Source organism: Mustela nigripes, chromosome 16 (assembly GCF_022355385.1).
Source record: "Mustela nigripes isolate SB6536 chromosome 16, MUSNIG.SB6536, whole genome shotgun sequence".
NCBI classification, from domain to species: Eukaryota; Metazoa; Chordata; class Mammalia; order Carnivora; family Mustelidae; genus Mustela; species Mustela nigripes.
In genome coordinates, this window is record NC_081572.1 from 4,616,342 (window position 1) to 4,643,712 (window position 27,371).

At 57.1% G+C, this 27,371-nt stretch overlaps 1 protein-coding gene across 3 annotated transcripts; it reads left to right on the forward strand.

The window, feature by feature from the left end:
• Nucleotides 1-366: 366 nt before the first annotated feature.
• Nucleotides 367-27,371, forward strand: MXRA7 (matrix remodeling associated 7). Of its 3 annotated transcripts, XM_059378386.1 has the most exons (5): nucleotides 367-669; nucleotides 15,236-15,308; nucleotides 19,464-19,560; nucleotides 20,574-20,654; nucleotides 23,603-24,918. In XM_059378386.1, the coding sequence occupies exons 1-4, from the start codon at nucleotides 403-405 to the stop codon at nucleotides 20,605-20,607; spliced, it is 471 nt and encodes a 156-aa protein (XP_059234369.1). In that variant the 5' UTR covers nucleotides 367-402; the 3' UTR covers nucleotides 20,608-20,654; nucleotides 23,603-24,918. The 3 variants fall into 3 exon arrangements, with proteins under 3 accessions (XP_059234369.1, XP_059234368.1, XP_059234370.1); XM_059378385.1 differs by lacking the exons at nucleotides 20,574-20,654; nucleotides 23,603-24,918 and adding an exon at nucleotides 26,331-27,371; XM_059378387.1 differs by lacking the exon at nucleotides 20,574-20,654.

The window sequence follows — 27,371 nt, forward strand, 5'->3', positions numbered from 1 at the left end:
GGCGAGCCTTCCGGGCCGTGGGGGGCCTCGGCATCTCCCAGCCTGCGGTGCCGAAGTGCTGGACCTTCTGTACAGAGCGGAAATGATGCCGAAAATGACAGTAATCTAAGGGCGCCTGAGGAAAGAGCGTTTCGAGCTGGGTTTTCAAAACAAATCTTAAGCGCAAGCGTCAGGCCTGCCCGGTGCAGGGAGGGACTGGCCCGCCTCGGGAGTGCCGCCGCAGGGGTCAGGGTCCCCCAGCACCCGTGTCCTCCCCAGCCCAACCCCCACCCCCACCCCCGCAAAGGGGGGTCCGAGAAGGCGGGGCACGGGCAGGGGCTCCGCCCTGGGGCGGGGCGCGGGCGGGGCGCGGCGGGCTCCCTCGGGGTCCCCGCGGGCGGGCACTCGGGCGGCCGCGGCGCGATGGAGGCGCCCGCCGAGCTGCTGGCTGCGCTGCCCGTGCTGGCCACGGTGCTGGCGCTACTGCTCGCCTGGCTGCTGGTGCGGCGCGGGGCGGCCGCGAGCCCAGAGCCCGTGACCCCGGCCAAGGCCCCCGGGACCCCCGCACCTCCCTGCGCCCCAGAGCCGGCGGCCGCGCCGGAGGGCCCCGGGGAGCTCCAGGGGCCGGGGGAGCGAGAGGCGGCGCCGGCGGAGGCGGAGGCGGAGGAGCAGGCCGCCGAGGCCAAGCAGGTACGGACCCGGCCCTCCTCGGTGCCCCTCCCCACCTCGGGGCCCGCCTCCCCCTCCCCCCAGCTCAGGCGGGGCCGGGGACCGGGCTCCCTGCCTGGGGCCGACTGTTCCCCAGGAGCGCAGATCCCGCCGAGCAAACTCGCCGTGGCCCTCCCCCTCCCAAGTGCCTGCGAGCGCCGAGCCTATGGGAGTTGTGTAGTGTGTGGTGCGGGCGCTCCACTTCCCGGTCCCGGCTCCCTCCTTCCCAGGCTCGGGTCACACCCACCCCTCGCCCCGCACCCCTCCGGCCGGCGGGTTCCCGGATCCACGTGCATGTTCACGATCTGCGGTGATGAGAGTTGTCTCCATCATGAAGAAATGGTCATACTTAGGAAAAAAAATGCTGATTTTTCCTGTTAAACCAATGTGAAATCCAGACTCCAGAGCCATTGAGGTCTCGGGGTGGGAAGCCACAGGGCGGGGCCGAAAGAAGAGGCGTTGAACAAACGCAGTCATTGTATGGTGCTTGTCAAGCTGCACACGTGCTTTGGCACCTCTGCCCCGGACTTGCAGATAAGCCAGGCCTGGGGGGAGTGGAGGAGAAGGTGAAAGCTCCGCTGAGCACCCCCGAACCGGCCCTCCTGCTTCTGCCCCCTCCCAGTCCCTGTGGTGGGTCCCTGAGCTCTGTCCTGACCTCACGCCTTGCTTCCTTGCTTCGGAACATCAGGAGAGATGTGCGCCCATCCCCCGGCCCCGTACACTTTTTCCAGTGCTGATCTTTACATTGAAGCCTACTTGGCCACCATGAGACACACTGCCAGGATTTCAGCGCCCTCGACCCCGGCAGGCTACCACTCGGGGCCCTGAGTCTGCTGGACCAGAATGCCTTGCTCTTACTCCCGAGCCCCTCTTCTGCAGGGGAGGATGGCTGGGACAGTAGAAACCACGAGCAGGCTGCTTGGGGGCCCTGTCAGTAGAGTATCTGCAGCGCCCTTTAGAATTTTGCTGGACACTGTGGTTTACAGGGGAACGAACCCTTGAGGGGAGAAGGCCATGAGGCTGGGCCAAGGCGTGGCTTCTCTTTGCCAAGTTAAGCGTGCAGGGACCCCTCTGACCAGGCGCTTTGTTTGACAAGTGGGTGACTAATTGTGTCATGAGAGCCGATTCTCACGCCTGAGGAGGGCTGTCATATTCCTCCCTCCCCCGTCCCCCCGGGGGCCAAGGACAGAGACTCTGCTTAATGGAGGCCCAGCTGCCCTTGCGAACCTCCCCGGCCAGTGGCAGGTAGGGTTTGGGGGACCTGTGCTGGTGTGTTAGGTGGGGCTTCTGCCTGCGCTCCCAGCCTTCTAGGCCTAGGAGAGATGTGGGGGCCCTTCTCAGCCAGCCCCAGTTCTCAACCAGCCCTGCTCCCACGGTTTACACAGGGCCCTCGAAACCCCAGCAGCAAATTCTAGACAGAAGTTTGCAACGCCGCCCTTAGTGGCGCTCAGTCAGCGTCTCGATCCCCTGGACAACACACTTCTGAGAGAGCTTTGCACAAGGCCTGTGGGGTCCTCAGCAGTTCCAGAGCTGGTGAGCAGGACTCAGCGTCCCCAGTCAGGAGCAGCCAGAGGACAGTTTTCCTCATTAGGAAAATGCTTGTCCTGTGGGGGTGAGTGGGTGCTCAGAGGACAAAGCCCATCACAGGGGTTCCCACGTAGGGCAGCTGCCACATGACTCTGAGAGTTGAGGCTTGGGTCTCCCCTCCCTGTGCGACAGCCGGTCCTGAGATTATCCCAGCGTAAGCGTTACGTTTAAGTCCGTTTCCCTGCCCTTGTGGGTTCAGACCCTGCTGAGTTGCTGAGCTCCCCCCAACTCCAGCTAGCAAACGGCTGTGGCTGTGCCTCAGGCCTGGGGTCAGGTGCTGGGGGGGACACATACCACTGTCCCCCACTGCTCTGCCTTCCCGGTGGTGGGATTAGCCCTGCAAGAAGCCGCTAAGAAATTGTCTGTATATGGACGTGGGGTGGGTGGGGGCATTTTTTGAGATCTCATTATCATATTGCTGGGCCTGGAAAGCGGGTAGAAGGGCCCTGGGGAAATGAGGGGGTGTGGGAGGGAGTGGGGCGGCTGCAGAGCAGCCACCTTGCCTAACTAATGGCACTTCTTCTGATCCAATCATCTTTCTGCCCTGCCAGGCCCGGGAGGCCCAGGGCAGCTGCTGCCTCTGACTCACAAAGCTGATTATTGCAAAGGATCTGGGGCCCAGGGAAGCAGCCTTCCAGCGCGCTCTGGATCACCGGGGAAGCGGCCCTGGGTCATCGGGGAAGCGGCCCCGCTGTGCTGGGAAGCAAAGTAGCGTAATGGACTGAGGCACTGGGCAGCCACTGAAGAAATGGGGGGTGATCCGCCGGCAGGGACAGGCAGGCCAAGCAGAGGGCAGAGCCGTATTGTTAGAAGGTCTTTCTTGTTATGTCTCCTAGGGGTGAGTGTAGGGGTGGGCAGCTGAGGAAGCATGATAGGCACGCCCCTCCCTCACAAAGAATCATGACCAACAATGTCACGAATAAGAGCTGGTCCCTTTTAAGGCCAGGAAACTGTGCCTTTGGGTGCTGATGTGTAGGCTGCAATCTTAGGATAGCCGGGCTTCTTGCGAACTGGAGGTGTGGATTCCAGCAAGGCAATGTCAGAGGATTCCCAAACCATGGTCAAGGTGAAGGTCAAGGGTCACTCGAATAGTGCTAGATTTACATCCGTGCCAGAACTCAGACTTCTTGGCACTCCGGGTCCTCGCTCTGCTCAGCAACGGAGTAGGGACGTCACCACACACAGAGGAGGCAGGGAAACTCGTCTAGATTCAAGACTAAAGAGACAAGACAGACAAACGCCATGCCTGATCCTTGATTGGATTCTGGATTGGGGCTGTGGTGAGGAGCTATCAAGAACATCTTGCAGGTAGCTGGGAGGTATTTCAAAGGAATGACTTATGAGATCATTTTATTGTATCGATGCTCAATTTCATGCATGTGGTGCTGGTGTTGTGATTAGAAACATGTCCTTGTTCTTAGGAAGATGCATGCCTAGGAGGCCGGAGTGGCTCAGTCTGTTAAGCAAGCATCTGCCTGCGGCTCAGGTCACCATCCCGGGGCGCTGGGATTGAACCCCTTGTGGCCGAGCTCCCAGCTCCGTCTGCTTCTCCCCCTGCCACTGCCTGCTGCTCCCTCCGCTTAGGATCTCTCTCTCTCTGACAAATAAGTAAACAAATAAAATCTCTAAAATAAAATAAAATAGATTTTAAAAAGGAAGGTGCATGCCCAAACATTGAGGGACAACATGTCACGATTCTAACAGTGACACATCTATGCACGCACGAGAGACTGGAAAGATGGCAAAACGTTAACAGCTGGTGAATTTAGGTGAAGGGTGTCCGAGTGTTCATTGTTTCATTCTTCTGATTTTTCTGTAAGTTGGAATTTCCCAAAACACACTGCTGGAGAGTACACTTATCTTGATGAGCCCTGAGAAATGTAGAGTTGTTGAATCATCATATTGTACACCTAAAACTTCTATAACACTGTATGTGAATTATACGTGAAAAAAAAAAAAATACAGTGTTGGAAAAAAGAAACCAGTGGGGGAATTTCTCAGGAAAGGGCTTGACTTTTCAGACACTCTGGTGGTGGTGGTCTGATTGAGCCTCCTTTGGCTGCCCTCACTATGCAGCTGGACCCTGGACCTTTTCCCAGGACCCCAAGATCATGACCCGAGCCAAAGGCAGACGTTTAACCAACTGAGCCACCCAAGCGCCCCCGTAGTTCACCTTCTGAAGTTATCCTGCTGTTGGGTCCATGCTGTGTCCCTTACCCTCACCATCGTCATCACCGCAGGCGTGTCCCTGTGCCCCCCACCCCCTGCAGAGGCCACGGAACGGGTTTAGGAGACGGTAAATCCACTCCCGCATCATCTGTCCCGACCTTCGTGGTGTCCACATGGCCCCGCTCTCTGTTCTCTTAACAAAAGCGCAGAAGCCAGCTAGTCGAGGGCCAAATAGATATCTGGCAGTTGTTCATATCACTTTGGAATCGTGTCTCAGTCAGCTCGGGCTGCTATAACAAAATACCACAGACTGGGAGACTTAAAAAGTACAGATTTATTTCTCGCAGCTCTGGAGGTTGGCAAGTCCAAGATCAAGTACCAGCCAATTCAGTTCCCAGTAAGAGCCTGTTTCCTGGCTCACAAGACAACCTCTTTCTGGCTGTGTAGGCACGTGGTGGAGAGAGAGCTCTCTGGTCTCTTCCTCTTCTTATAAGGACAATAATCCCTTCCTGGGGACCTCACTCTTAGGACCTCATGCACCCTAGTTACCAACAAAGGCCCCGCCTCCAAATACCATCCCACTGGGGCTTAGGGCTTCAACATAGGAATTTGGGGAGGATATAGACACTCAGTCTGTAGTAGGTCTAGTGATTTGCTGGGAAGGAAACTGGAAATACTCCAAATGTCCATTAATTAGGACGTTGAGTTAATTAGCAAGTTGGTAGAAATAAGTAAGGAAAAGTGCAGAACATAAAACAGTGTGTTCACAGTAATTACAGTCATAAACATCCCCGGATAGAGGACGATGCCCAGAGCTGCGAACAAGAGTTCAGTGTTTGGAAGCGCAAGAGGGTGCTTTATGCGAAGTCGTTCTGGCTCGTAATTTTTTTTTTCATGTGAGAAAGATGTCCAGGGACTTTCCTAATGGCTCAATTTTGTTCTTTGTTCCAGAGATACTCTTGTTTGCACACAGAAAATGTAGCCGTCGGTTAGAATTTTCTAGAAGTAGTGAAGCTGCCTAGCTTCAGAGGGAGGGTTAGAAGGGAAACGTGGAGAGTGCGCCCTTTCAGACAGTCTGTCCGTAGCCCTGTTCTTTCCTGGATGGTCGGCCTCAGCCGCAGAGTGGGAGGGCTGAGACAGCCTGAGACCAGCAGTGGCTGTGCTTCCTGAGCAATGTCCGATCCCTGGCGGCTCAGGCATTTCTGCAACAACCTGAATCCGACCACGCTCGCTTGGCCGCCGTTAGGGACAGTGCACGAAGCAGGACTTTGCTGGGGTTCAGAAGCCTCCTCCTGGAAGGGGTGCTCTATGTGGACAGAGTAGTTTGCTGCTCGGTCCGAGCCACGAAGGAGGTCTGGGATGCTGTCTTCCTGCCCTCCAGCGTGGGAGGAAGAAGGATCGGTCACGTCCTCCTGGCCATGGGGGCTAAGGAACAACAAATGAGATTTAACGGGTCCAGGGGAAACCCGGTGTGAGAAATCAGGGTACCCGTTCACCTAATATTTTTACCTAGGAAGGACTTGGGAGAAGAACCTCTGGACCTCAGTTTCCTCAAGTAGAAGGGGTTGGACTCAAACCATCTCTGATTTGTCCTAGAGCTCTTAGCAGTCATGGGCTTTCCCATTACCACTCCTGTTTCGTGGCCTCTGTGTGTCTGGCAGGGGAGAGAGTGTGTGTGTGTGCGCACCTGTTTCCAGTATTTGCAAGGAAGAACTCCTTGCGTTCATTGTTAACTCTGGCCAACCTGACCTTCACTGGAGACAACCCTGGGCATGTTCTCAGCAAGAAGCTAGCTCTGTGACCTTGGTATTACTCATGTGTCTCCTGGCCGGAGGCTGATGTACTAACGGCTCAGATTCTGAGATCAATCCCGAGACAAGCAAATCCCTTCAGCGCAGTGGTGTCCTATGAAGATTAGTAAACCCAGCTCCAGGGTCAAATCATTCTTATCTTTATTCTTCCTGAAGTCTCACCAGTTCCTGTGCCCCTGGTTGAGGCTACCTTAGAGACTTTAAACCCTGGGCACCCGTCTTCTACTAAGATCCTTAAAGTTGGGGTGCCTGGGTGGCTCAGTGGGTTAAGCCTCTGCCTTCGGCTCAGGTCATGATCTCGGGGTCCTGGGATTGAGCCCCACATCGGGCTCTCTGCTCAGCGAGGAGCCTGCTTCCCCCCACCCCCTGCCTGCCTTTTGGCCTACTTTTGGTTTCTATCCCTCTCTTTGTCAAATAAATAAGTAAAGTCTTTAAAAAAAAAAAAAAAGGATCCTTAAAGTTGGTCCTGGTCAAAGTCCTTCAGCCTGGTTGGTCCCCAGCACAGCAGTTTCCTTTCCCTTCACCCCTCTTGTTCTGGTCTTGTCAGTCCACGGGCTCTTCTCCCTGTGCTCAGGCATCTCCGTTTATCCCCCGCCCTCCATGAAACCGTAGGCACAAAAATTCCACCTAATTCTTGCTGAGAAGGGGAGAAGGTATGTTTCTGCCCCTGGGTGGTTTTGTTTTTTGTTTTTTTGTGAAGCTTTCGATGCCCTCCAAATCCTCTTTTGTAGGAACAATGCCAAAAACCGTTAATCTGATAGGATTGGATCTGGCATGCTTGACCATGGGAGCAAGAGAGCGTGTGTAGGGCTGGTGAATGTGCCCTCAATGGGGATAGGAGGTCGGAGTCCAGGATGGCCTTTTTAGTCTGGCTGGTTGAACTTGGCCCTGCAGCCCCACTCTTCCCTGCCCCCCGCACGTTGTGTGCTAGGCACAGGCTACACCCCATCCCCCAGCTCGGCCTCAGGAGTCAGCCTCTTCCCCAGAATTCCCCAGTATTCTTCCTTTGTTCTTTGCCCGTGCTGGAAGAGCTCATGCCCATATCAAGTGGACGGCTCATTTCTAGACCTGTCTTCTAGAACGCGCTGGCCACTGTCATCCTCCTGATCAGTGGCTGATGATGCCCAGGCTCTCCTTGAGCTTGACCTCACATGGCTGGCTGCCGGTGGTTGTCCAGTGAGCCCCTGAGGTCCCCTGAGACCATCATATCTGTTAAGGGTTCTTGACTTCTGCCCACCATGCATGCCCTTGGCTCTGCCCTGCCCACACCGTTCTTCACCATCTGCTTGGAGTTCCTCCGTGGCCCCCCCAAAGCTGCTTAGGCCGAAAGCCCACACAACATCCTTGTTTTCTTATTTTCTGGCCCAAAGTCCCTCCATCGGCGAGTCCCGTCACCTCCGTCTGCAGGCACCATCTTTATCACATGGAATCCGCATCCGCGGTTCCTGCTCCATGCCCTGCGATGGCTCCCGTCACATGCAGAATAAGTTCCAAACTCTGAGTGTGGCCCCGGCGGCCAGCCCTGCCTCCAGTCCCCGTTGTCCTGTGCCCCCTCCGTCACTGATCAGGCTCTCAGACTCCCCAGGCCTGCACCTCAGCTGGAGCCCAGGGTTAGCTCTTCGCTCTGCCTGGCAGCCCCTTCCTGGCCTAGACTTCCACACGACTTTTCCTTCACCTTGCGAGCCTCTGTGTCCCTGAGCAGCTTCCAAACAAGAAGTGCGCCGACCCCTGCTCCAGCACGCCACCCTCTCTCTAGCTCTCTTCACAGCACTGAGGTCACCTTTTATGTTTGTCTCCATTGTCCGCTGCAGCAGGATGTCGGCTCCGGAGAACAGGTCTGCCATGTTCACGGCCACAGCCCCAGCTGCAGCAGCAGGCTCAGCACACAGCAGGCTCAGCACACAGCAGGCTCAGCACACAGCAGAGCCCAGCCCCTGCTGGCGAGTGCATCAGCTTCGAGGACAGCAAAGAGAAGGAACAAGGCAGATGCTGCCTCCTCGTAGCACACCCTGGGCAGCAGGCCGAGGCCATTTCTCTTCACGCCCCAGGCCTCGTGCGTCTTGTCTGCACGCACTAGAGCTGTGTGTCACGCCCCAGAGCGGCAGACTGCTCTGTAAGGTGGTGAGCTCCCCGAGGCTAGAAGTGTTCAAACAGAGACTGGATAACTGGCAATGCGTCAAAGGTTTTATCAGCTAGGGTTTTGTCTTGGGTCAAAGCCACATTAGATCAGTGGTTTTCTCATATTTTTAAAAGCACGAGATACCTTTCTTCTTCTTCAATCTTAGGTGGAAATCCAGGGCATAAAGCAAAAGCAGAACTGCCCTGTGTGTGTGTGTGTGTGTGTGTGTGTGCGCGCGCGCACGCCAGGCCGAGGGTCTTGGCCCTTCTCTTCCCGCCTCCCTCCGTACAGCAGTTCCCTTCCATTCCACCCCCAGTGGAGCTGCCGAGGCAGCTTTTTAGCCTGCCGAGGCCAGGATAAAAACTGAACTCAAAACCATCCTTGCCGGGTCCTGTGGCCTCAGAGGAGCCTGTGCAGACAGAGGAAGGAGGAGCACCCAGAGGTGAATAGGGGAAGGCAGACCGTGTGCCCAAGGTGACCCCAAGTTTCCACCCACCACCCCACCCCCAACCGTGGATAGCACTTCCCAGTAGGCACTGGGGACTAAACTTCCTGAGGCAGGAGAACCTCAGAGCAGGGGATTATTTGAATTGAGCATGGCAATGGTCATTTTAGGGTTTTAGTAGGAAAAAAAGTCATAAAGCTGGCATTCGAAGATGTTCTCAGAGCCAGCGAGTTGGAGGAGAGTGAGGTCAAGGACATGGTGCCCTGTCGGGCCCTGAGGGACTGGCAGGAGCGTGGAGCGTGGGGGCAGTTGAGAAGTCCAAGTGGAGAAGAAGCAGCAGGCGTGGATCACCATTCCCAGGCCGTGACCAAGTGTCAACGATGCTGTGGCCACTGAGAAAGTCTGAGGAGTTGAGAGGGGCCACTTTAGGAGAAGAAGACATCAGTTCCTTGTCTTGGCGGGGGTGGGGGGTACCTTATCCAGCTGCAAATACGGATGTAGAGGGCTGGCCCACACGTCCTTGGCCTGGAGCTGTCACTTAGGCGCCAGTGGCTGAGCTGCTGAGACACACGGGTGGAGAGAGCCCGCCATGACCTCTGCTGGCCCGCCCTCCCCATCCAGCGCGGGCGGTGTGGGAGCTGGCACCAGCTCTGTGCCCTCTGCTCGCCCGCGGCGGCTGCCCTCTGAATGCAGAAGATGAACAGCCCGATTGCCTAATGGAATCTGTCTGGAAGGGGGGAGAGCGCCGTCAGACCCGCTGGGCCTGCGGTGGGAGCCAGGAGGGAGCCCTGTACCCGCACCCCGCCGCGGGCCCTGCAGTGGAGGGGCCTGACCCAGGCTGCGGAGGAGTGCACGGGCCCCTGAGAGCTCCCTGCTCTCTCTGCTGGCTGCGGCAGGGGAGCGAGGGACAGGCATCCCGTGCAAGTGGCCCCGCGGTCCTCTCATTTCATCCTGGATTAACCGGGTTGGGGGGCGGTGCCTGTAGCCACAGCCCGAATCAGCTCTGGTGCCCAGTTCCAGGATCCCAGCGAGTCCTGAGTGCGAGACCCCAGGGCAGAAACATCTTCTCGGGCAGACACAAAGATGTCTGTTTCTCTCTCTCTGTCTGCCTCTTCCCCACCCCGGTCTCCGTCCCTCTCTCTGTCTCTCTGTCCCCCTCCTCTGCTTCAGCGCTGTGTTCCGGATCGCGGGAGCAGCCATATGGCAATGTGCAGCTGCAGGTTCGCGCTGGCTCCGAGAAGCCTCCCTCCTTGGCCTCCGGGAGCCCCTGGCCCCCGTGCTTGGCCTCTCCCCGCCAAGCCATCCCCCGCACTGGGGGAAACGGCTGAATTGGAGACGTGTCCCGGGACATGTGAAGTCAAACTGTGGGCTCTGGTCAGTGAGATGAGGCGTTGGGTCCCAGCCCAAGACTGCCTTGGGGACCAGCCGGGATGAGACCGGCTGTCACTCCCAGAGGGCGTCACCAATTCACGGTTTTCTCAAAACCGACGCACTTTCATTAGAGCTTGGTGTGTCGGTTTGCTAGGGCTGCCGGAACAACGAACCACACACTGGGCGGCTCGGAACACAGACATTTCTTTTCTCCAGAACTACAAGGTCCCGATGTGGGCAGGGCCGCTCTCCCCCGAAGCCTCTGTCCCTGGCACGCAGGTGCCGACTTCTCACCGTGTCAAGGGGTCTTTCCATGAGCACACACACCCCTGGTGTCTCTCGCCTGGGTCCTTTCTTACAGATTTCCTCTTAAAAGGACACCAGTGAGATGGAGTTGGGACCTCCCCCGCTTACCCACGCCATCAGCCTCATTTTAACTGAATTCCTTCATCAAAGGCGCGCTCTCCAAACGTAGGCACAGTCTGAGATACTCGCAGGTTGGAGCTCAACCTGTGAGTGTGGGGAGGGACCCAGTTCAGCCCACAGCACAGGGTACTCTGCAGCACGCTCAGGACCGAGGGCACTGACCAGAAATCCACAGTGATCGAGTGTGGGGAAGCAAGCCAAGGGTGGGTGGGATTCAGACCTCGAGAGCCCCAGGGGCTCGCCTTCAGGCAGGCCAGCCAGTCCTTCGCTGATTCACTCAATAAACACTGAGCTGGAGGCCAGAGTCCCTTCACCTCCCAGCTGAGGCCTGACGTCTCTCGCCCGCGCTTTGATCCCCCTTCGTGGACTTCCTCCTGCCTCCCACCCTGCCCTCACCACACCATTCCCCTTTCTGCTCCCACAAGGCTGGTCTCCTCCCATTTCTCCCCATTTTAAAGCTGCCGGCAGCCCCCCCCCCCCAGGTGCCTTGTCCCTTGTAACATCTCCCTCGTCCGAGCCCTGCTTCCCAGCCCCCCGCAGTCCCCCGCAACCACACCAAACTCCAGCAAGTCACTGCGGAAGCCGCGAGGCTCCCTGCCCAGTGTCCCTTCTGCAGCCTCGCTTTTCCCTTCAGGCTCCCCGAGCTGCCCTCGGGGCCCCTCTCTTGTGTTGCTTAGACACACAGTGTGTTCCAGAAAACACATCTTCAGAACTGCCCGTGCTAGAGCAGAATGGAAGGCAGGACGTGTGGCAGGAGGGAAGGGCAGAGGTGCAGCCTTGCTGACGACCGGTTGCCCCGCACCGCCCTCCTTCATGGTCATGAACACCGGCCACCGTCTGGAGGCAGAGCCCTGGAGGGAGGCCGATGGGCCGCACGTCCAGAAGCACGACCATCTTTGTCCCAAGCGCGCTGGGTACCAGACCCGCCCACCCTATGACCGGTATCAGCACTTCCGTTTTTCTGTCGGGTACACATTTTTTATAAAATAAGGGCAAAATGCAATAAACAGTGTTTTGTTTAATCATGGACTCCGCTCCATTATGGTGATGTCATCTTAAAGTTCACCAAGTAACCCGGACAAGCCTGCGGTGCCCAGGGCCCAGCCCTCAGCCGCTGCGCTCTCCCGCAAGGACTTGACCTGTTCTGGCCTTGCAAAGCAGGCTGTGAGCAGTCTGTTGGGGGAGGGGGTCTGGCCGCCCTGAGGTAGCTGGTGCCCAGCGGGCCCACGGGCTTCAAGGGGCATCTTCCGAAGGAAGGGGTTTTCTGCACAGACAGAAACCAGTACATGGCCAACCCCACACTGCTTTCCAAACTTCATGAAGTCTCCAGTAAAAAATCTATTTTAAATTACATCCCTGTATATAAAGACACAGCGCACCAGAAACTTTATAAAACAGTATCTCCGTCTGCCACACACATTGCGCTATTTATCTGTCATTTAATTCCGGGATACAGGGGTACCCCCAAAGTCTTCATGCAGTTTTAGTTTTTAATAACTTGAGGAGTGTAAATGCTACAAAGTTACAGCACACATCCGTTGAATATTTACTTATTTAAATTCCTCTTATACTTAGCTTCCTGACATTTGAATGCCAAGTTTTTCATTTTAATCTTCGTGCGCGCCCGAAGCACTGGTGGAGGAGGCCTTTCCCACGGGCACCTTGGGGAGCTGGTCAGCCTCCCTTGAAGTCACGTCCAGGTCGTCAGGTGTGTGTCAGATTGTCGTAAGATCGAAAGGCTGGAATCACAAAAGCGATTCCTCAGTCGCCGAACCTCGGGCCGTGACTATTTTTTTTGAATTTTGTGAAAATCAGCTGGAGCCATATCTAGCCCCGGACTGTGGTAATTACACGAATTTGAATGAGCGATAGCAATATATTTAAAATGAAAATAACCTCTCCAATGTCATCTTCTGGTATGTTTGTAGCTTCTGAAATTCTTAAGGCTGAAAACCACACTAAGATGTGGGTTGCATATTTAAAAAAAATATATCAGAAGCTGGGCTCCTGGGGGGCTCAGTCGATGAAGCATCCGCCTTCAGCTCAGGTCATGGTCCCTGGGTCCTGGGATGGAGTCCTGCGCGTCAGGCTCCCTGCTCAGTGCGGAGCCTGCTTCTCTCTCTGCCTCTGCCTGCCGCTCTGCCTGCTTGTGCTCGCTCTCTCTCTGTCAAAACAAATAAATAAAATAAAATGTATCCATCAGTAGCGACCTCTGAATTGCTTTCCTAACCTGCCAACCTGCCAACGGGATCACAGCCACAGTTTAAGCAACAGCACACTTGACAAGTCAAGTGCAAGATTGAAATATAGACCAGCGTCTCCCCAGGAGAGTGTTGGCAGGTCTGCTTTCACCGTGTCCCTTTGGGGTGGTGGGGTTGGCCTCGGCTCTTGACGTTCTCACCTTGGATGGCAGTCACTGTGTAGCTGTCTTCCCACCTGCATCATGACATCCTTGTGGAAGGGACTGCGTTTATTTCTCTTTTATCTCGGTGTCCCGCACACGTAATGGGAGAATCCACCTCCTCTCTTTATTAGCCCTGAATGGGTTAATGGCTGTTTGTCTCTTTTTTTTTCCTTTTCTGTTCCTTAAAAAAAAGAAATTAGATTTCATAGTCCAGCAGATTTCAAGTTCAGCTTGTGTAGTATTTTTAAAACATGTTAAAAATATGGGTGGCTCAGTGGGTTAAAGCCTCTGCCTTCAGCTCGGGTCATGATCCCAGGGTCCTGGGATCGAGCCCCGCATCGGGCTCTCTGCTCAGCAGGGAGCCTGCTTCCTCCTCTCTCTCTACCTGCCTCTCTGCCTACTTGTGATTCTGTCTGTCAAATAAATAAAATAAAATCTTTAAAGAAAAAAAAAACATGTTAGGAGTAATTAATGCATATTCGTGCGTATTATTAGGAAATCCAAATATACAGAAATGTATCAGATGAACAGAGAAGGGCCGCCCCTCCCCCCTAGGTAGCCCCACCCCAAGGTGGCTCCACCCCCAATGGTAGCTCCGCCTCCCAAAGGTAGTGACTGCTAACAGTGCCTTGCCATCCTTCCAGAAAAACTTTCGTTAGCATTTAGGAGCATGTGTGTGCACTTCCATTTTTGTATTTACACCAAGAAGACTGTCCCCCTCACACCGTGCTGCTTCTTGCTTTTCCTCTTGGTAATTTACCTGATGCTTTTCTCACATCCGTTTGTACCGCCGCCTCCTTTTAAAGCACAGGGCTGCATGGCACAGGCACACTGTGATATATTCAGCCTGGTAATGTCGTGGTGAACACGTTAACCAAATATATTTACTGGTAAGACATTTCACTCTAAGGATGAACATTTCCTTGTTTCCAGTTTGCTGTGTTTTCTACTGCGCACAATTAGAGCCCTTGTATAAAAACATGGACAGGTGGTTTCCCAGTCCAGAGCAGATCCCCAGAAGTGAGTTGGCCGGGTCAAAGGGGTGTCTCCTTTTCCTGCCTCCCCGGAGAGGCCTGACCCCCTCCCCGCAGCCACAAAGACGCTTTGCTGTGCAAAATCCAGGGGGGCATCACGGCGGCCCTCGTGGCAGCGTGGCTCTCCCATCTCACTGGTGCTGAGTTTGCTGGACACTGTTGCCAAGTACAAGTCCTGCTCCTGCCTCCTGCCCCGCTCCTCCCGGCTGCATTTTGTGGGGTCCAGAGAGCGAGAAAGTCCCAGAAAACTCAAGGCCTTTCAGGGTTTGCTACTTGTGACTGGCTGCTTCGCTCACTGTTTTGTGAGCGAGCCTGCTGCGGGCCACTCCAGGCTCCTGCTCTGGGAGCCGAGTCCCAAAGGCCCAGGCGTGCTGCTGTCTCCACCGGCTGTGGGCGGCTCCCTCCTGTGTGTGCTTCCCTCGCTGAACCTGCGGGTCTGTCCGTGTTTGCCCGCCTGCTTCCCATCACGGTTCCCTGGGCCGCGCGGACCCTCAATTCCCTATAGCTGGAGAATCCGTGCGTCCCTGTCCCGCCGCGCCCCCCCAGCATTCCTGCAGGTTGAAGTCACTCCTTCCTCCCAAGAAGGCCATCTTGGGACACTCCTTCCAGCCATCTGTTTATTGAGTCCTTTCGTGGGAGAGCGCCGGCCCTGAAGGAGGTGGAGCTCCAGTTTGGGGAAGATGGATGCTGAGCCTCTTAGGGGTACAAACGAGGTGCCAGGAGGCAGAGACGGAGTCTGCGCCCACGAGCGCCGCTCCCCTGTGATGGCCCAGCCTGGCCCCGGGCTGCAGATGGCCCGCCAGCCTTCCTCTGGTGCCTTTTGTTCTACTCACTGGCGCAGGGTCGGGGGCGGAGCGTGGGTGGGAGTCCCATCCCATGACCTGGACGGCCTCCAGACGCTTTGACAGGCACCCACGCAGAAAGGGCAGAGGGACTGAGGTTCAATGGTCAAAAGCGTAGCTCCTCCACCCACAGCCTCCCCGTCGTCATCTTGGCCACTCGGGGGTGTTTACACAGAGATCGTGCGGATTCCACTGGTTCCTCCCCCCAAGGGTGACCGTTGCCACCCCCAACCCCGGTCAGGTGGCTTTCACCAAGGAATCAGGCACCTGCAGGACGCATCAGAGGGACCGTCTCCTGCTCCTCCGGGTGCCCGGGGCTGACTCTCTCCTTGCCTTGCAGGAGGAAGAGGAACCAGAGCAGGAGGAGGATGGCGGGGACAGCCCACCCCAAGCAGGGCCTGAGGAAGAAGAGGGTGAGTGGGACCCAGCCTGCAGGGCGTACCCACTCCCCACCCCGGCCCGGTCACCTTTCCTCTTTCTGTCCCCACCTTCCTGTCTCTGAACTGTGAGCTGTCTCAGGCTCTGGAAGGCCCATCTCGCCAGTAAACCAAGCACCCTGACCCTGCCCTGCCCCCCAGCGCCCGTCCCATCATTGCTCGAGCACTTCAGACGACAGACGTCTCCCCTTCCATCTGATGGAGGCGAAAGCCACTCACAGGGCCGCTGCCCACGCGTTCTGCCCCGTGACAAGCTGACTGGCAGGACCTCCCCACCATCAGACACCCGCCCGCCAGGAGAAGGGAGCGGGAGTGACCGGGAGCATTTAAAACACTGGCCAGATTCAAACCTGACTGGGTGGACGGCGGTGGGCTTGCCCTGGGCACCCCCGGGGGCCAGTCCCCCGGACAGACAGAGACACAACCACACATGGTCTGGGTCTCTGCTGGGCCGTCGTGTTTTGTTTCTTTAAAAACACACAAACGAACAATGAACAGAACCAACATGTCAACATTTGTTAAGTCTGGGGGACTTATTACTTGGCCTTTTGTGTACGTTTGTTTCTTTTTTCTTTTTTCTTTTTTATTTGACAGAGAGAGACAGTGAGAGAGGGAACACACGCAGGGGAAAAAAAAGGGGGGGAAGCAGGCTTCCCGCAGAGCAGGGAGCCCCATGCGGGGCTTGATCCCAGCATCCGGGGATCATGACCACAGCTGAAGGCAGATGCTTAACAACTGAGCCACCCAGGCACCCCTTTTCTTTCTTTTTTTTCCTTTTCCTTTTATTTATTATTATTATTATTATTATTATTATTTATTTTTATTTTTTGTGTTTGAAATATTCATCATTTTTTTAAAAAGTGAGACTGTTGCTGTGACTTTCACTGCTGGCAGGGGCAGTGGAAAGAGAGGGTTGCAGGAATGCCCTGACCACGGCTGGCGTAGGCGTGTGGCCCGCAGCAGGGCAGTGCTGGGGGCCCCACAGCTCCCCCCTGAGGCCCCATGGGGCTGCGGCTTGTCAGTACTGCCTCAGAGGAGAACGGAAGGGCAGGCAGCTGCGCAGGCCGGTGGTGAGGGAGCCTGCTCTCCTGCTCTCCCCAGAGCTTTTGGTTCTCCTCCATCATCTGTAGGTTAGAGATGCGTGGGACTGTGGCCCTGGCGTCTGTCCCTGTCTGGGTGGCCGCAGGCACCTGCAGGGATGCCAAAAGTCGGCATCCTGTTAGTGACTTGGGGACACCAACAGGGACCAGAGCCAAGGCTGCCAGATGCCCCAGGCTAGAACGAGGGGAGGCTCACCAGCCTCACACCCAGCCCTGTGCCTCGTCAGGAGCCCTCCCCCTTCTCTGACTGCTGCCCCCAGGAGACCCCCCATCCCCCAGTGTCTTCCTGGCAGCTCTGACAAGGCGAGGGAGGGGCGGGAGGCGAGGTTTATGGCCGCAGCTGTCAGAGGAAAAGAGGACCAGCCCCCAGCCCCTCTGCAGTGAGCCGCTCAGCTCTCAGGCTAATTGATTAGTGCCGCTCAGAGGCCCTCCCTAAGCGACCTGGTGATTCACAGAAAGCTGCAGGAGGAAGTCCTGCTCCCAGGGGGCCCTCCCATCGAAACCTCTGGGCCAGCAAAATTGGATGTGACTGTTATCCCTGGGTCCACCACATACGATGTGATTAAGTGAAAGCCTTTTCTAGTTGTTTGTTCTGCCTGAGCCCGAAAACAGGAGACTAATCAGACCTGCCCCATAAATGGAAACCTTGAGTCGTACCCAGCTGGCAGAATTTTTTATGTTTTATGTTTCTAAAACATAGCAACACAATGACCTTGATGTTGAAGCTAATTGGTTTTCTTTCTCTGTTGCCTCTTTCTGAGATCCGGAATCTAGGGTCGGCTGTGAGCTCATTCTGAGACGGCAGCCTCTGTGGGATTACGCCCCTCAGGCAGGCTTTCGGGGGCTTTCCTGATCCTCAAGGACTCAGGCCCCTCAGACAGCAGCTCTGACTCACTCAGCAAAGTGCCCAGATCCCCAGATGCAGACAGCCCATACCGGTGCTGCTGGAAGCTCCCGGTTCTATGGACCCACAAGGAATGGAACTTTCCAGCCTTTACTTGTCAACCTGAGCAGAGCTCAGCCTGGAGGAAGAGCCGGCCAGCGGGGGGCTGGGGTCCCCAGTGGGGAGGGATGGGGAGAGAGTCCTCTGTTTCTGGGCCAGGCCCCTAATCCACCCAGAGGAAGAACCAAGCCCCTCCCCCAATGATGTCCTGGCCCCTCCCCTCCATGATGTCCTGCCCTGCCCCCCCCCCCATGTCCTGCCCTGCCCCCCCCCCCATGTCCTGGCCCCTCTCTCTGCCACCCAGTGCCATCGGCCTCCTTGCTTTGCTAGATCTGTCTCCCCAGACACCGCAGGCTTCAACTCATGGCACCCCCTCAACTACCTTCCATAAAACCTTTCCTGATGCCACCCCCGCCCCCAGAGAATCTTCCAGGCAGCCCCCTCCCTCCCACACCATGTCGTTTCTGCAGAGCACTCACGACCGACTTCCAACTGTATCTGACTTCTCTTTACTTGCTGTACGTTTTATTTGCTGCGAGCACAGCGCTCACTAAATATTTGCAGAAAGAACAAAGAGCAAAGGAATCCTTGTGCAAATGCAGTAACTTCTTCCCAAGGCAAGGCTTCAGCCTTGCTCTCTGGGCAGTTGGCCGGGATGAAGGGGCCGTGAGAGAGGACGGTGGAGCCGGCCAGCCTTCTCCTCCGCGAGGGTTTGGAGAGAACACGGTCCCCACCACGTAACATTTGGGTTCGGAATTTGCATCCAGAACCTTCCTCCCTCAGCCCAGAGAGCAGCTGAATCCGACGGGCCCAGGCATCCCCACCCCCACCCCCGTCAGCCTGCCTGATCAAGCCGGACAGCCGCCAGCGGGAGGCCAGGGTGAGATTTGAGATTTTCCAGCACTGGAGATTCCTGGCACTGGAGTGACAGAGCGGTAAACTCTCCAGAACAGAACTGAAAAGGTCTGCGCCTGCACGGGAGGGCGATTTGCTGGCCTCCGCATTTCCCATGCTCCTTTCTTTACACCTTCATGGGAATTAGACAAGACAGGTCATTCTGTGAGGGGCGGCTGGGGCTGTGTGCCCTACACCTGCCGGGCCTCGCTTCCAAGGGGCTGTCTCCTCCCTGATGCTCAGCCCAGGGCGATGCTCTGGGGGCACTTTCCTCTTCTGTCCTGCAGCCCGCGCCCATGTGCCCAGCACTTGCCCTTGCTCCCTGTCTCACGGTCCTGCCTCCCTCTGCCCAGACCTCTGGTGTGCCCTCATCAGGCCTCGAGATGGTTTGTTTGTTCTAAGGCAGCTAGGAGTCTGCCCTCAGGGGCTGGCAGATCCTAGCACACCCACCCAAAACCAGTTTTGATGCCCGAATTCAAGACGGTGTGGAAATGCCACAACACTCTCAGGTCCTACCGTGGGCTGGATGCGTTGTTCCAGATTTCTAATCACTGGCGGGCAGCCCCAGGCCCTGGAGCTGGAGGACCCCAGCAGGAGGCTTGGGAGTCCCTGTGCTGTCTGTCCCAGGCACCCTCCTGCTGGAGGAGAGGCAGGGAGCCCAGCACCCTGGCCCAGCCTGCTCCCTCTGGTGTGAGTCGCCCAGCAGTAGTGGAGGGCCTCAAAGACGAGGGTGGACCATCCTCGCAGGCAGCAGCTCGGCGGGAGCCTTCGCTGGAGAGGGACAGCCAGACAGACCTGTGGACAGCTCAGGACGGTGTGTGGGAAAGGAGCCATCATTGGGAGGACGGAGCTGTGCTGTTTAAGGAGGGGGACTGGTTTCTCCCCAGCTGTTACAATTTTGTCTCCGGATCCCCATTTGGAGTTTCTCAGTGGCCGTGGGATTTCACAGAAAGGCTGTGGGAGGAAGCCCTGTCAGGCGAGAAGAAAAGTTGCCACCGCCCTCTCTGAGGCCTGGCAGCACCTGTGCGGGCACTGGGGTGGACGGGGCCGGGGCGGGGGGGAGGGCGGTGAGACCCCCTCTGGGCGAGATGGCCCTTTTGAAACTAACAAAAGGGGAAGGGGACCCTGAGTCTGGGGGAGGCCGCCTAGCACTCAGACCCTCCCGCTGCCTCTGACGCCATCTCCTCTCTGCAGGGGGAGAGGTCTTCTCCTTTAAATACAGCCCTGGGAAGCTGCGGGGAAACCAGTACAAGAAGATGATGACCAAAGAGGAGCTGGAGGAGGAGCAGAGGTAGGGCCGCCGAGCACTTTCCTCTTCGGTCACGGTCACGGTCACGCGGTGCAGGGGGAGAGCTGAGGGGGCGAGCCTGCAGCAAGCCACTGCCCCAGCCGCTGCCATGCCCCCACTTTTGGTTTAGGGGTTCTTTCCTGTCCTGGCTGTCCTCAGATAGTCCCCTTGGGGTGCTCCGGGGGTGGGGGGAGGAGGGGAGGGCGGCTGAGCCCCTCTTCCGCCCGCCTCTCTCCCACTCAGAAGGGAAAATCGAGAGGCCGAGCGGCCGGCCCTTCCCTCCCAGGGCGAGTTCCTGACAAAACCCATCGATCACTTGAGACCGGGCGATTCTTCCCGCTCATCCACTTGGCAGCCCCCCTCCCCCTCCCTCCCACCCCTCCTGCCCAGCGTCTGAGGTCCGTCTGCATCTGTTCTGCTCCACGGGGCTCCCACACAATGGCAGCTGCCTAGCTTCTCAGTTTTAGAACTGGGGCCCCTCCGCCCCCGCCGGACACCCACTGCGCACCCGCGGGCCTCCCTCCATCCCGCCAGGGTGCTAAGGAACGCTCTGGAAGCAGCAGGACAGCTGGGGAGAGAAGCAGTGCTCAGACCCCCAGCCCAGCTGTCTCCTGCACGCTGCCAGCCGGCCTGGGGCCTGGCGCGCTTCGGTTCAAGCGGGAATCGAAACAGGAACCCAGGCTGGGCTGCCAGGGTCACAGGCGGCAGGAGGGCGTATTCGAATGCAGAACTCCAACAGCCGTTCATTGCGGCTGGCCACGGCACTCGGGGTCCCTCCAAGGTCAGAAGCCGTTCTGCCCACGAGAATCCCCATTCCCCTGTGTCAGCTGTCCCCAGCTCTTCCAAACCCGGCCTGGAAGGCTCTTCCCCTGGAGCAGAGGGGTGGTGGCGGCGTAGGCCCAGCCTGAGGAAGACCCGGAGCAGGAAAGGTGGCCTCCCGCGGATCCACGCCCCTCCCCTAGGTGCTGGTGACGCTGCTTCTGGGTGTGACCCGCTTTGCTGCCTTTATATTTCAGGATTGAGCTGACCTCTGACCTCACTTCCCTGTAGCAAGTTCCTTAGGTCCTGAGCCACACATATTCTTGCAAATCCTTTTGGTAAGGAGACTGAGGCCCTAGACCAGTGATGCTTCCCTCCCCCTGTCTGTTAACGTGTCCCCAACATGACTGACCGAGTCTAAACCTCCCCTCCTCCGCCACCTTCATTAACCAGTTGGTACATTCCGGGCACCAGCACGGGGTGGGGCGCCCTGTGACCCGGCCCCTGCTCCCAGGGCTGCAGGGTTCTGGGAGCCCAGGGGACCTAAGTCCCCCGTGGGCCTCGAGGACCCGCTGGTGGGGAGCTAGCGCCCCCTTGTGAGGCTGGGGCCGAACTGTCGTCCCCCTCGGGAACCTCTGGGTGTCGCCCTGCCGCTCTGTCCTGCCATAAGAAGAAAGACAAAAAAACAAAAAAGAACCCTGTGCTCCTGAGTGGTGGGACAGGCAGGTTTTCCGGGGCAGAGGAAGGGGTGGCCGGGTGTAGTCCTGGTCGGTAAGCTCAGTGTGACCGCAGCACGGCCACTCTTTCCGTTTCCTGTGGTCTGTGGAGGCTTCCACGCCCCTGTGGCCAGGGCGAGTCGTTGCAACAGAGACCACGTGAGCCACAGGGCCCAGAAGAGTCAGTATCGGGCCCTTTACAGGAAACGTGTGTGGCCCCTGGATTAAGAATAGGGAGGGCGGGGTGCACTTGAGGTCCCGCAGAGGTCCCCGTGGACGGAGCTGTGGCCGGGACAGGCCTGATTCCCAGGGCTCGGGCAGGTGCTCCCTGTGGCTGTGAGGAGCCACTGAAACAGGAAGGACAGGGAACGGATGCCAGGCCTTAGGCTGCGGGGTCGGATACCACCGACCCTGAGCTCTGAGCCAGGACTGCGGGAAGAGGGAGGGAAAGTCTGTCCTCTGTTGTGTTTAGACAGCAGACTCCATCAGCCACGGGGCTCTTTCCCGAGGGGTCCTGTGGGGAGGGCTTCTCACGCACCGATTGACATTTGGCTATTCCGTGAGGTGGAGACTGTGCCCCGGGGCTTCTCTCGGGGTGAAGGAGGCTGTGGCCCAAGTGGAGGAGGGGCCGGTGGACGCCATGGCCCTTAAACACAGTCCTCGCTCCGTGTGGTGCCATCCTCACCGGGTGCAGCTGGAGTTCATGTCCATCCTCATGCCTGCCCTTCCCAGCATGCTCCCCGCGGCTGTTGGACGCATCTGCCTGTGCCGCCTGCCTGCCTGCCTGCCGCCTCCTGCCCCTGCACGCGGCCAGCGGCCAGCCCACGTGGCACTGCATGGGGCTGCTTGACCACACCTCTCCTGCAGCCGCTTCCGTCCCTCTTGTGGTGATGCTTGGGGTTGCAGAGGCTGGCGCCTGGGCTCCTTGTCTCCACTGACAGCACGCTCGTTCCCGTGTGGCCCGGGAGCGCCGGCGGCGGGTGCAAGTGCGTTCTGGTCCCAGCTGTGGGTAGGACACCGCCCTGGAATTCCAGTGTGGAAACAATCCGTCTGTTACCGTCCAACACTGAAACCACAGGCCAGCGAAGTGTGCTCTCTTCTTTGCCTGTCAGATTCTTTCCGACCCAACGCTGCCTGTTTCTAATTCCTCTCCTGGCATTCTGGGTCCCAGCTGAGTTGCAAGCAAATCCCTGACTTTAAAAACTTCTCAACTCAGCCAACAGAGCAGCAGTAGGCTGAGCCCGGGGACTCAGTGGTCACGTGATCCCGCATCCCCTAAAGCCTCACTTCATAAATTTTCAGGGCATAGCACTTAGGAAGCGGGACTAAAATCAAGACCCCAGATCGTTCCTCTGCGTGTTTAAATGGACATTCCCATCCTTGGACTCGCTCGCAGGTCAGCTTCCTTCTGCCCGAGGGGCTGAACACGGTCGGGTTTGCGAATCCAGAGCTTGTCGCCGCCCAGGGAAGAGCGTGTTCTGTCCCCTCCTTCGGGGCTTCTCCTGGGGCTCAGGGCCCCCTTCGCCTTGCCATGCCTGGCTGGCGGGGGTGTGCGTTCCCACCGCAGTCTCTCTGGAAGGGGCCGCATCCAGCTTCCGAGCGTGGACGGGACAGTGGGCTTGCCGGCTGCTGACGGCTCCTCCGGCTCTCAGAGCTTGGGAAGCTAGTGAGCTTGGCAGGAAAAAGAAGAAGCTCCCCTGCCCACTCCTGTGCTTGTACGCCATCTGTTCTCCCCACCTTCTGGTCCAGAGGAAAGTGTAGACCAGGAAGGCTCTGATACGCAGGAACCTGGGACCCCAGCTCCCACTCCCATTCTGAAGGTCCTCAGAATGTCCTGACCTTTCTGGAGGGGGACATGACTGTGGTGGAGGTGTTTTGAACTGCATCACAGGCAGGGGGTGGGGAAGAGGCGGGGGGAACCCAGGCTGTGGGATATCCTGGCCTCTGCAACCTGCTGAGTCGGCCAAGGCTTGGCCAGTGTTAAGGTCTAGAAACACGCGAGACTCTGACCTCCAGGAGAGGGCGCCAGAGGAACAAAATCTGATCCCCTGCGATCCCTTGATGAGTCCGTGCGCTGCTGGGTGTCATTTAGAAAAGGTGGACGTCCATCCTAGGGTGTCAGTTTCCCCAGCGGGGACAAAACCCTGCTGGCAGGAATAGGGAGTAGTCAAACTTGACAGGATGGGCCCAGTAAAGCACAGAGCCAGAAATCAGAAGCGCCCAGTGTCTGACCTGGAGTCTGCCCTGCCCACCAGCCCAGAGAAAGGGCCTGTCCTGCCCAGAGACAGCAACTGCCTGACCTAACTCAACAGTAGTTCATGGACTCCGGACTCAGAATGGGGTGTGGCAGGCTGCTGAGGTCCTGTGCTGAGTCAGGCCAGCTCTGGGGAACAGAGTGTCCTACTGCAGGTGACAAGAAGCCAACTGCCCCATGACCGAGAAACCAGTGTCCAGCATCTGCAATCCCAAACATCCTCCTCCTCATCCGTGTGTCCCGTGTCCTCCCCCACAATACTTGTTAGATGGAAGAAGTAAAATAAATGATCTTTTCTCCCTATTTCTCTTTACAGAACCGAAGAATAATGAAGTTATCCTTAGCCTCCTGCTAAAGGCTTTTCCTTTTGGCATCTAAAAAGCTTGAGAGTTAAAATGGAAATCCCCAGAGCAGAGCCGTACAGGCTCTGGCCGGCCTAAATCCGCGGGGACCCAGACCCTCCATCAGGACCTGCCCCTCGGCGGGGAAGGTGCTGGGAGTACCTTGCCCCCCGCCCCACCCCGGGTAGAGGTGTTCCTCCCAGTTGGTGTGGATTGCTTGGTTAAGCCAGGGTTTTGTAGACTTTGGTCTTTCCTAACGCGGAACCCCGCTCTCCACTCACCCTTCACATCTGTGATGTCCCTTGTCACCTTGTCATTGCAAAACCATTGTAGCTGCATTCCGGTGCCTCCCCTACCGTCTACTGGCCTTCTCCTTCACTGGAGCCAAAACGAGAAAGACTCTGAGGCATCCCAGACAGCTGAGGCCAAGCTCCTGCGCTCTTGGCCGGCTCTGGGGCGGCTGACTGTCCTCTCCCTGGGGGCTCACTTCCCTCTTTCTGGCTGGCCGGCTCGGTGGCAGGGGGCGAGGGATGCCATGCTGATGGTCCCAGAGCAGGGAACCAGGGCCGGCCCCATATCTCTGTTGCCCTTAGTCTCTGCAATCCGGCCGTCTTGGAGCTCAGAAGCCTTTTCCCTGACGCTCTTACCAGCTCAGCCAAATCTCCACCTTCGGCAGAAGCAGGAGGAAGAGTGCGCCTGAAGTAGATTTCTGGACGATGCCGTTCCCTAGAACGTGTCCTAGACAGATCAGAATTTCACCAGATAGTGAGATCAGTCCCAGATCCGTTTCTTGGAGTTTTATACTGGACAGTATTTATACTATATGAGACTAATCGGCAGTTTTTAGATGTGTTGGTTAAAACTTTTTTTTTTTTTTTTTTTTAAGCAGTAAGTTTATAGAGAACTTTTTTGCCATTTAATGGAAGGCCAGGATGCCGACCTCTGGGGCAATGTTACATTCCCAGTGACCTCTTCCTCTGGGCCTAAAAGCTTGGGTTTTAGGGGCGGAGAGCAGACCAGGCAATAGTGGGTAAGCCACGCTAAGCCGTGTGACGAGGAGATGTACGCTTGGTGGCACACATGTCCCCACACAGCAGTAAGAACGGCCCTGCCCAGGCTGGGATCTTACGGATCCAGTAAGTAGGTGACTCCCTCCAGGTTAGTTATCTAACTAGTTAGTTGTCTGGACTCTTCCTGCCAGGGCCTTGTAGGCACCAGGCCTCACATACTCCTGATGGCTTGGATCTGTGCATTCGGCCTTTGTTCAGCCCAATAAACTTGGAGTAGATGATCTCGGTTACTGTGTGTTTTTTCAGTTTTGCTTTGTTTTAAAAAAAATAATCTCCTTTTGAACCCATTAAAATTTGAGCTCTCTCTCACTTTGAATGCCTCTTGCTCTCTAGCCTAGTCCAAGCCATAGATCCACTCCTGTTAAAAGTGCCCAAACACCACAACCACCAAAAATATCTGGGAATCTGTGGTCGCCCGGGATGGGGAGATGCTGATTTCATCCAAGGAGCTCAACACACACGCTTTCAGTTCTCAGTGCTGTCTTCGGACGGTGGGGTACCAAACACCTACAGCAGGCTCCTTCTCCTCCAGATGGGAAAACAGACTGTAGAAAGCACATTCGCGGGGTGACAAAGAGAGGCTCGGGTTTGGGACTTCAATGTTTGAGTTTCTAGATGTAGCCAGAAAACCAACTTCTGGATGGGAGACATGGGGTTCCCACAGAAGGAAATCTATTGAGACGCACGTGTTAAGACCAGATGCTCAGACCCCAGTCCGGCCCCGGGCAGCCTTCTGGGTGCTGGGTGGCCGGAGGTTGTGCCAGAGCCCAGCCACGTGGGACCTGCCCGTGTCTGTGGCATTGCCAGCTGCAGGGAGAGGCTGAGAGGGCCCAGGAGCAGGGTGTGGTGGCCCCAGAGATAACGCAGAAGACAGACTCCAGCCGTGCAAACAGCCGGCACGGGGACGGGAACCGCAGATGGTCCCTGCTCTCTGAGGAAGTCTTGCCCCACCCTTTCCAAATGTTTGCCCTCCTGGGAGTTGCCCTGTGCCAGTCAGATGGTGTGGCGGAGCCTCACAAAGACAGCAGCTGGTCAGTCCCAGCAGCCCAGCCTGTGCGGGCCGGTCTATGGCAGGAGAGGCAGGGCCCCCGCTGGCCATAAGGTATCTGCGCAAATCAGGGAAAGGAAAAGGTGCTGAGCCCCTTCCCCTACTGAGTCCCCTGCTGAGACCCCATGCCAGCTCTGAGTCAGCCCCCATGGGCCCCTCCACGTGCGCCCCCTCCGTCTCGGTCGGCCATGGTCTTTGTCCTCATCCCTCTAAACTGAGGCTGTCGCTAACCTGTTTCTTCGGGGGCTCGCTCTCCGGCCACCTAACAGAACGGGCCTCTCCTCGTTACCTCCCCCGACGTGCGAGGTCAATGCTCAAAGGGGTCCCAAGGGGAAACAGGGGCACCGGAACCCACACAGTCACTCGCGTCCCCAGACCTGCAGTGAACACCCAAGACCTAGAGCCGGCTTTTAGAACCTTCCAGCTGAGGTCGTTGAGCTTTGAGTGCGTTTTGGTGCGGTTTGATTCTCTTCTTGTCCTGGAAAGCAGACTCAGCAGTAGCGGATAGAGCAGGGCCCCCAGCGCCCCTGCCACCCTGGGCTCGGAGCACCTTTCTCCTCTCTCTCTGTCCTCTCTTCCCCACAGAGTGCAGAAGGAGCAGCTGGCAGCCATCTTCAAGCTCATGCAGGACAACAAGGAGACATTCGGGGAGATGTCCGCTGGCGATGTGCAGGAGCAGCTCCGGCTCTACGACATGTAGATGGCCTTCGTCCGGCGAGGTCCGGGCCCTCCCATGCAGACATCCACAGGCTCCTTCCCTCCCCCAGACATAGCTGTAGAGGTGGATGGCACTGATGGTACAGTTCCCACAGCTTAGTCCTCCTTTTATAGGAATCAGGATCACGGTCATCAGGGTTAGACGCATTTGCTAAGAGAATGCTCCCCGCAGTTCCGGAGGCTTCCAGAAAGCCTTCTGAGGCAGAATGAGGGGGCAGCGTTGTTAGGCTGGACACCCAGGCAGCAGGACCTGTTACCCATCTTCTGCACGGCGCCCCCGAATCCTTTCCACACCAGGTGCGGGCAGGTGGGGGGGAGGGGCACTGTGCCCAGGGATGCCAGCTGCTGCCTGTCCCAGGCTCGGAGCGTGCTTTTAGCAAAAACCCTAACTCAACCCCTCAACACCCACCTTCCGTGCTGGAACTGATCAGTGCCCTCAGAGCTGGGACCCGCGAAGAGCCCCTCCCATTTAAGCATGACACGGACTTCCCACTTAAGGAAGGGAGGCTCGTTTGAGTGTTTATAACACACCCAGCACTGTGCCCCTGCTAGAGAGAGACATCAAAGATGCAACATGGTGCCCGCCTATAAGGGAGATGAAGGTCTTCGGGAGAAGACAGCCATGTGTGCAGGGAAAGGGCCTTTCCACAGACAGCACGCCGGAAAACCCCAAAATGGCCTGATGGGGACGGTGTCTGGGACAGCTCGGGGGCTCCGTAGGCTCCTGGGGTCCGCCAACGTGGGACGGGGGGAGACAGCGGTTCCTCCGTGCTGCACAGGCCGTTTCTGTTCCATTAGCACGAAAGCTCACAGCAAACGGAATTCGGGAGGGTCTGGTGAGGAGAGAACCTGCGAAATTCTTATAAATATTTTGTATTTGCTGGAATAAAGCTAACTCAGTACAGTGAA

Excerpts from the sequence above, each read along its gene's own strand:
- MXRA7 (XM_059378385.1), top strand. The coding sequence starts at position 403 with ATGGAGGCGCCCGCCGAGCTGCTGGCTGCGCTGCCCGTGCTGGCCACG. Across the intron at positions 670-15,235 it reads AGGCCGCCGAGGCCAAGCAG|GAGGAAGAGGAACCAGAGCA; the intron begins GTACGGACCCGG and ends CTTGCCTTGCAG. Across the intron at positions 15,309-19,463 it reads AGGGCCTGAGGAAGAAGAGG|GGGGAGAGGTCTTCTCCTTT; the intron begins GTGAGTGGGACC and ends TCCTCTCTGCAG.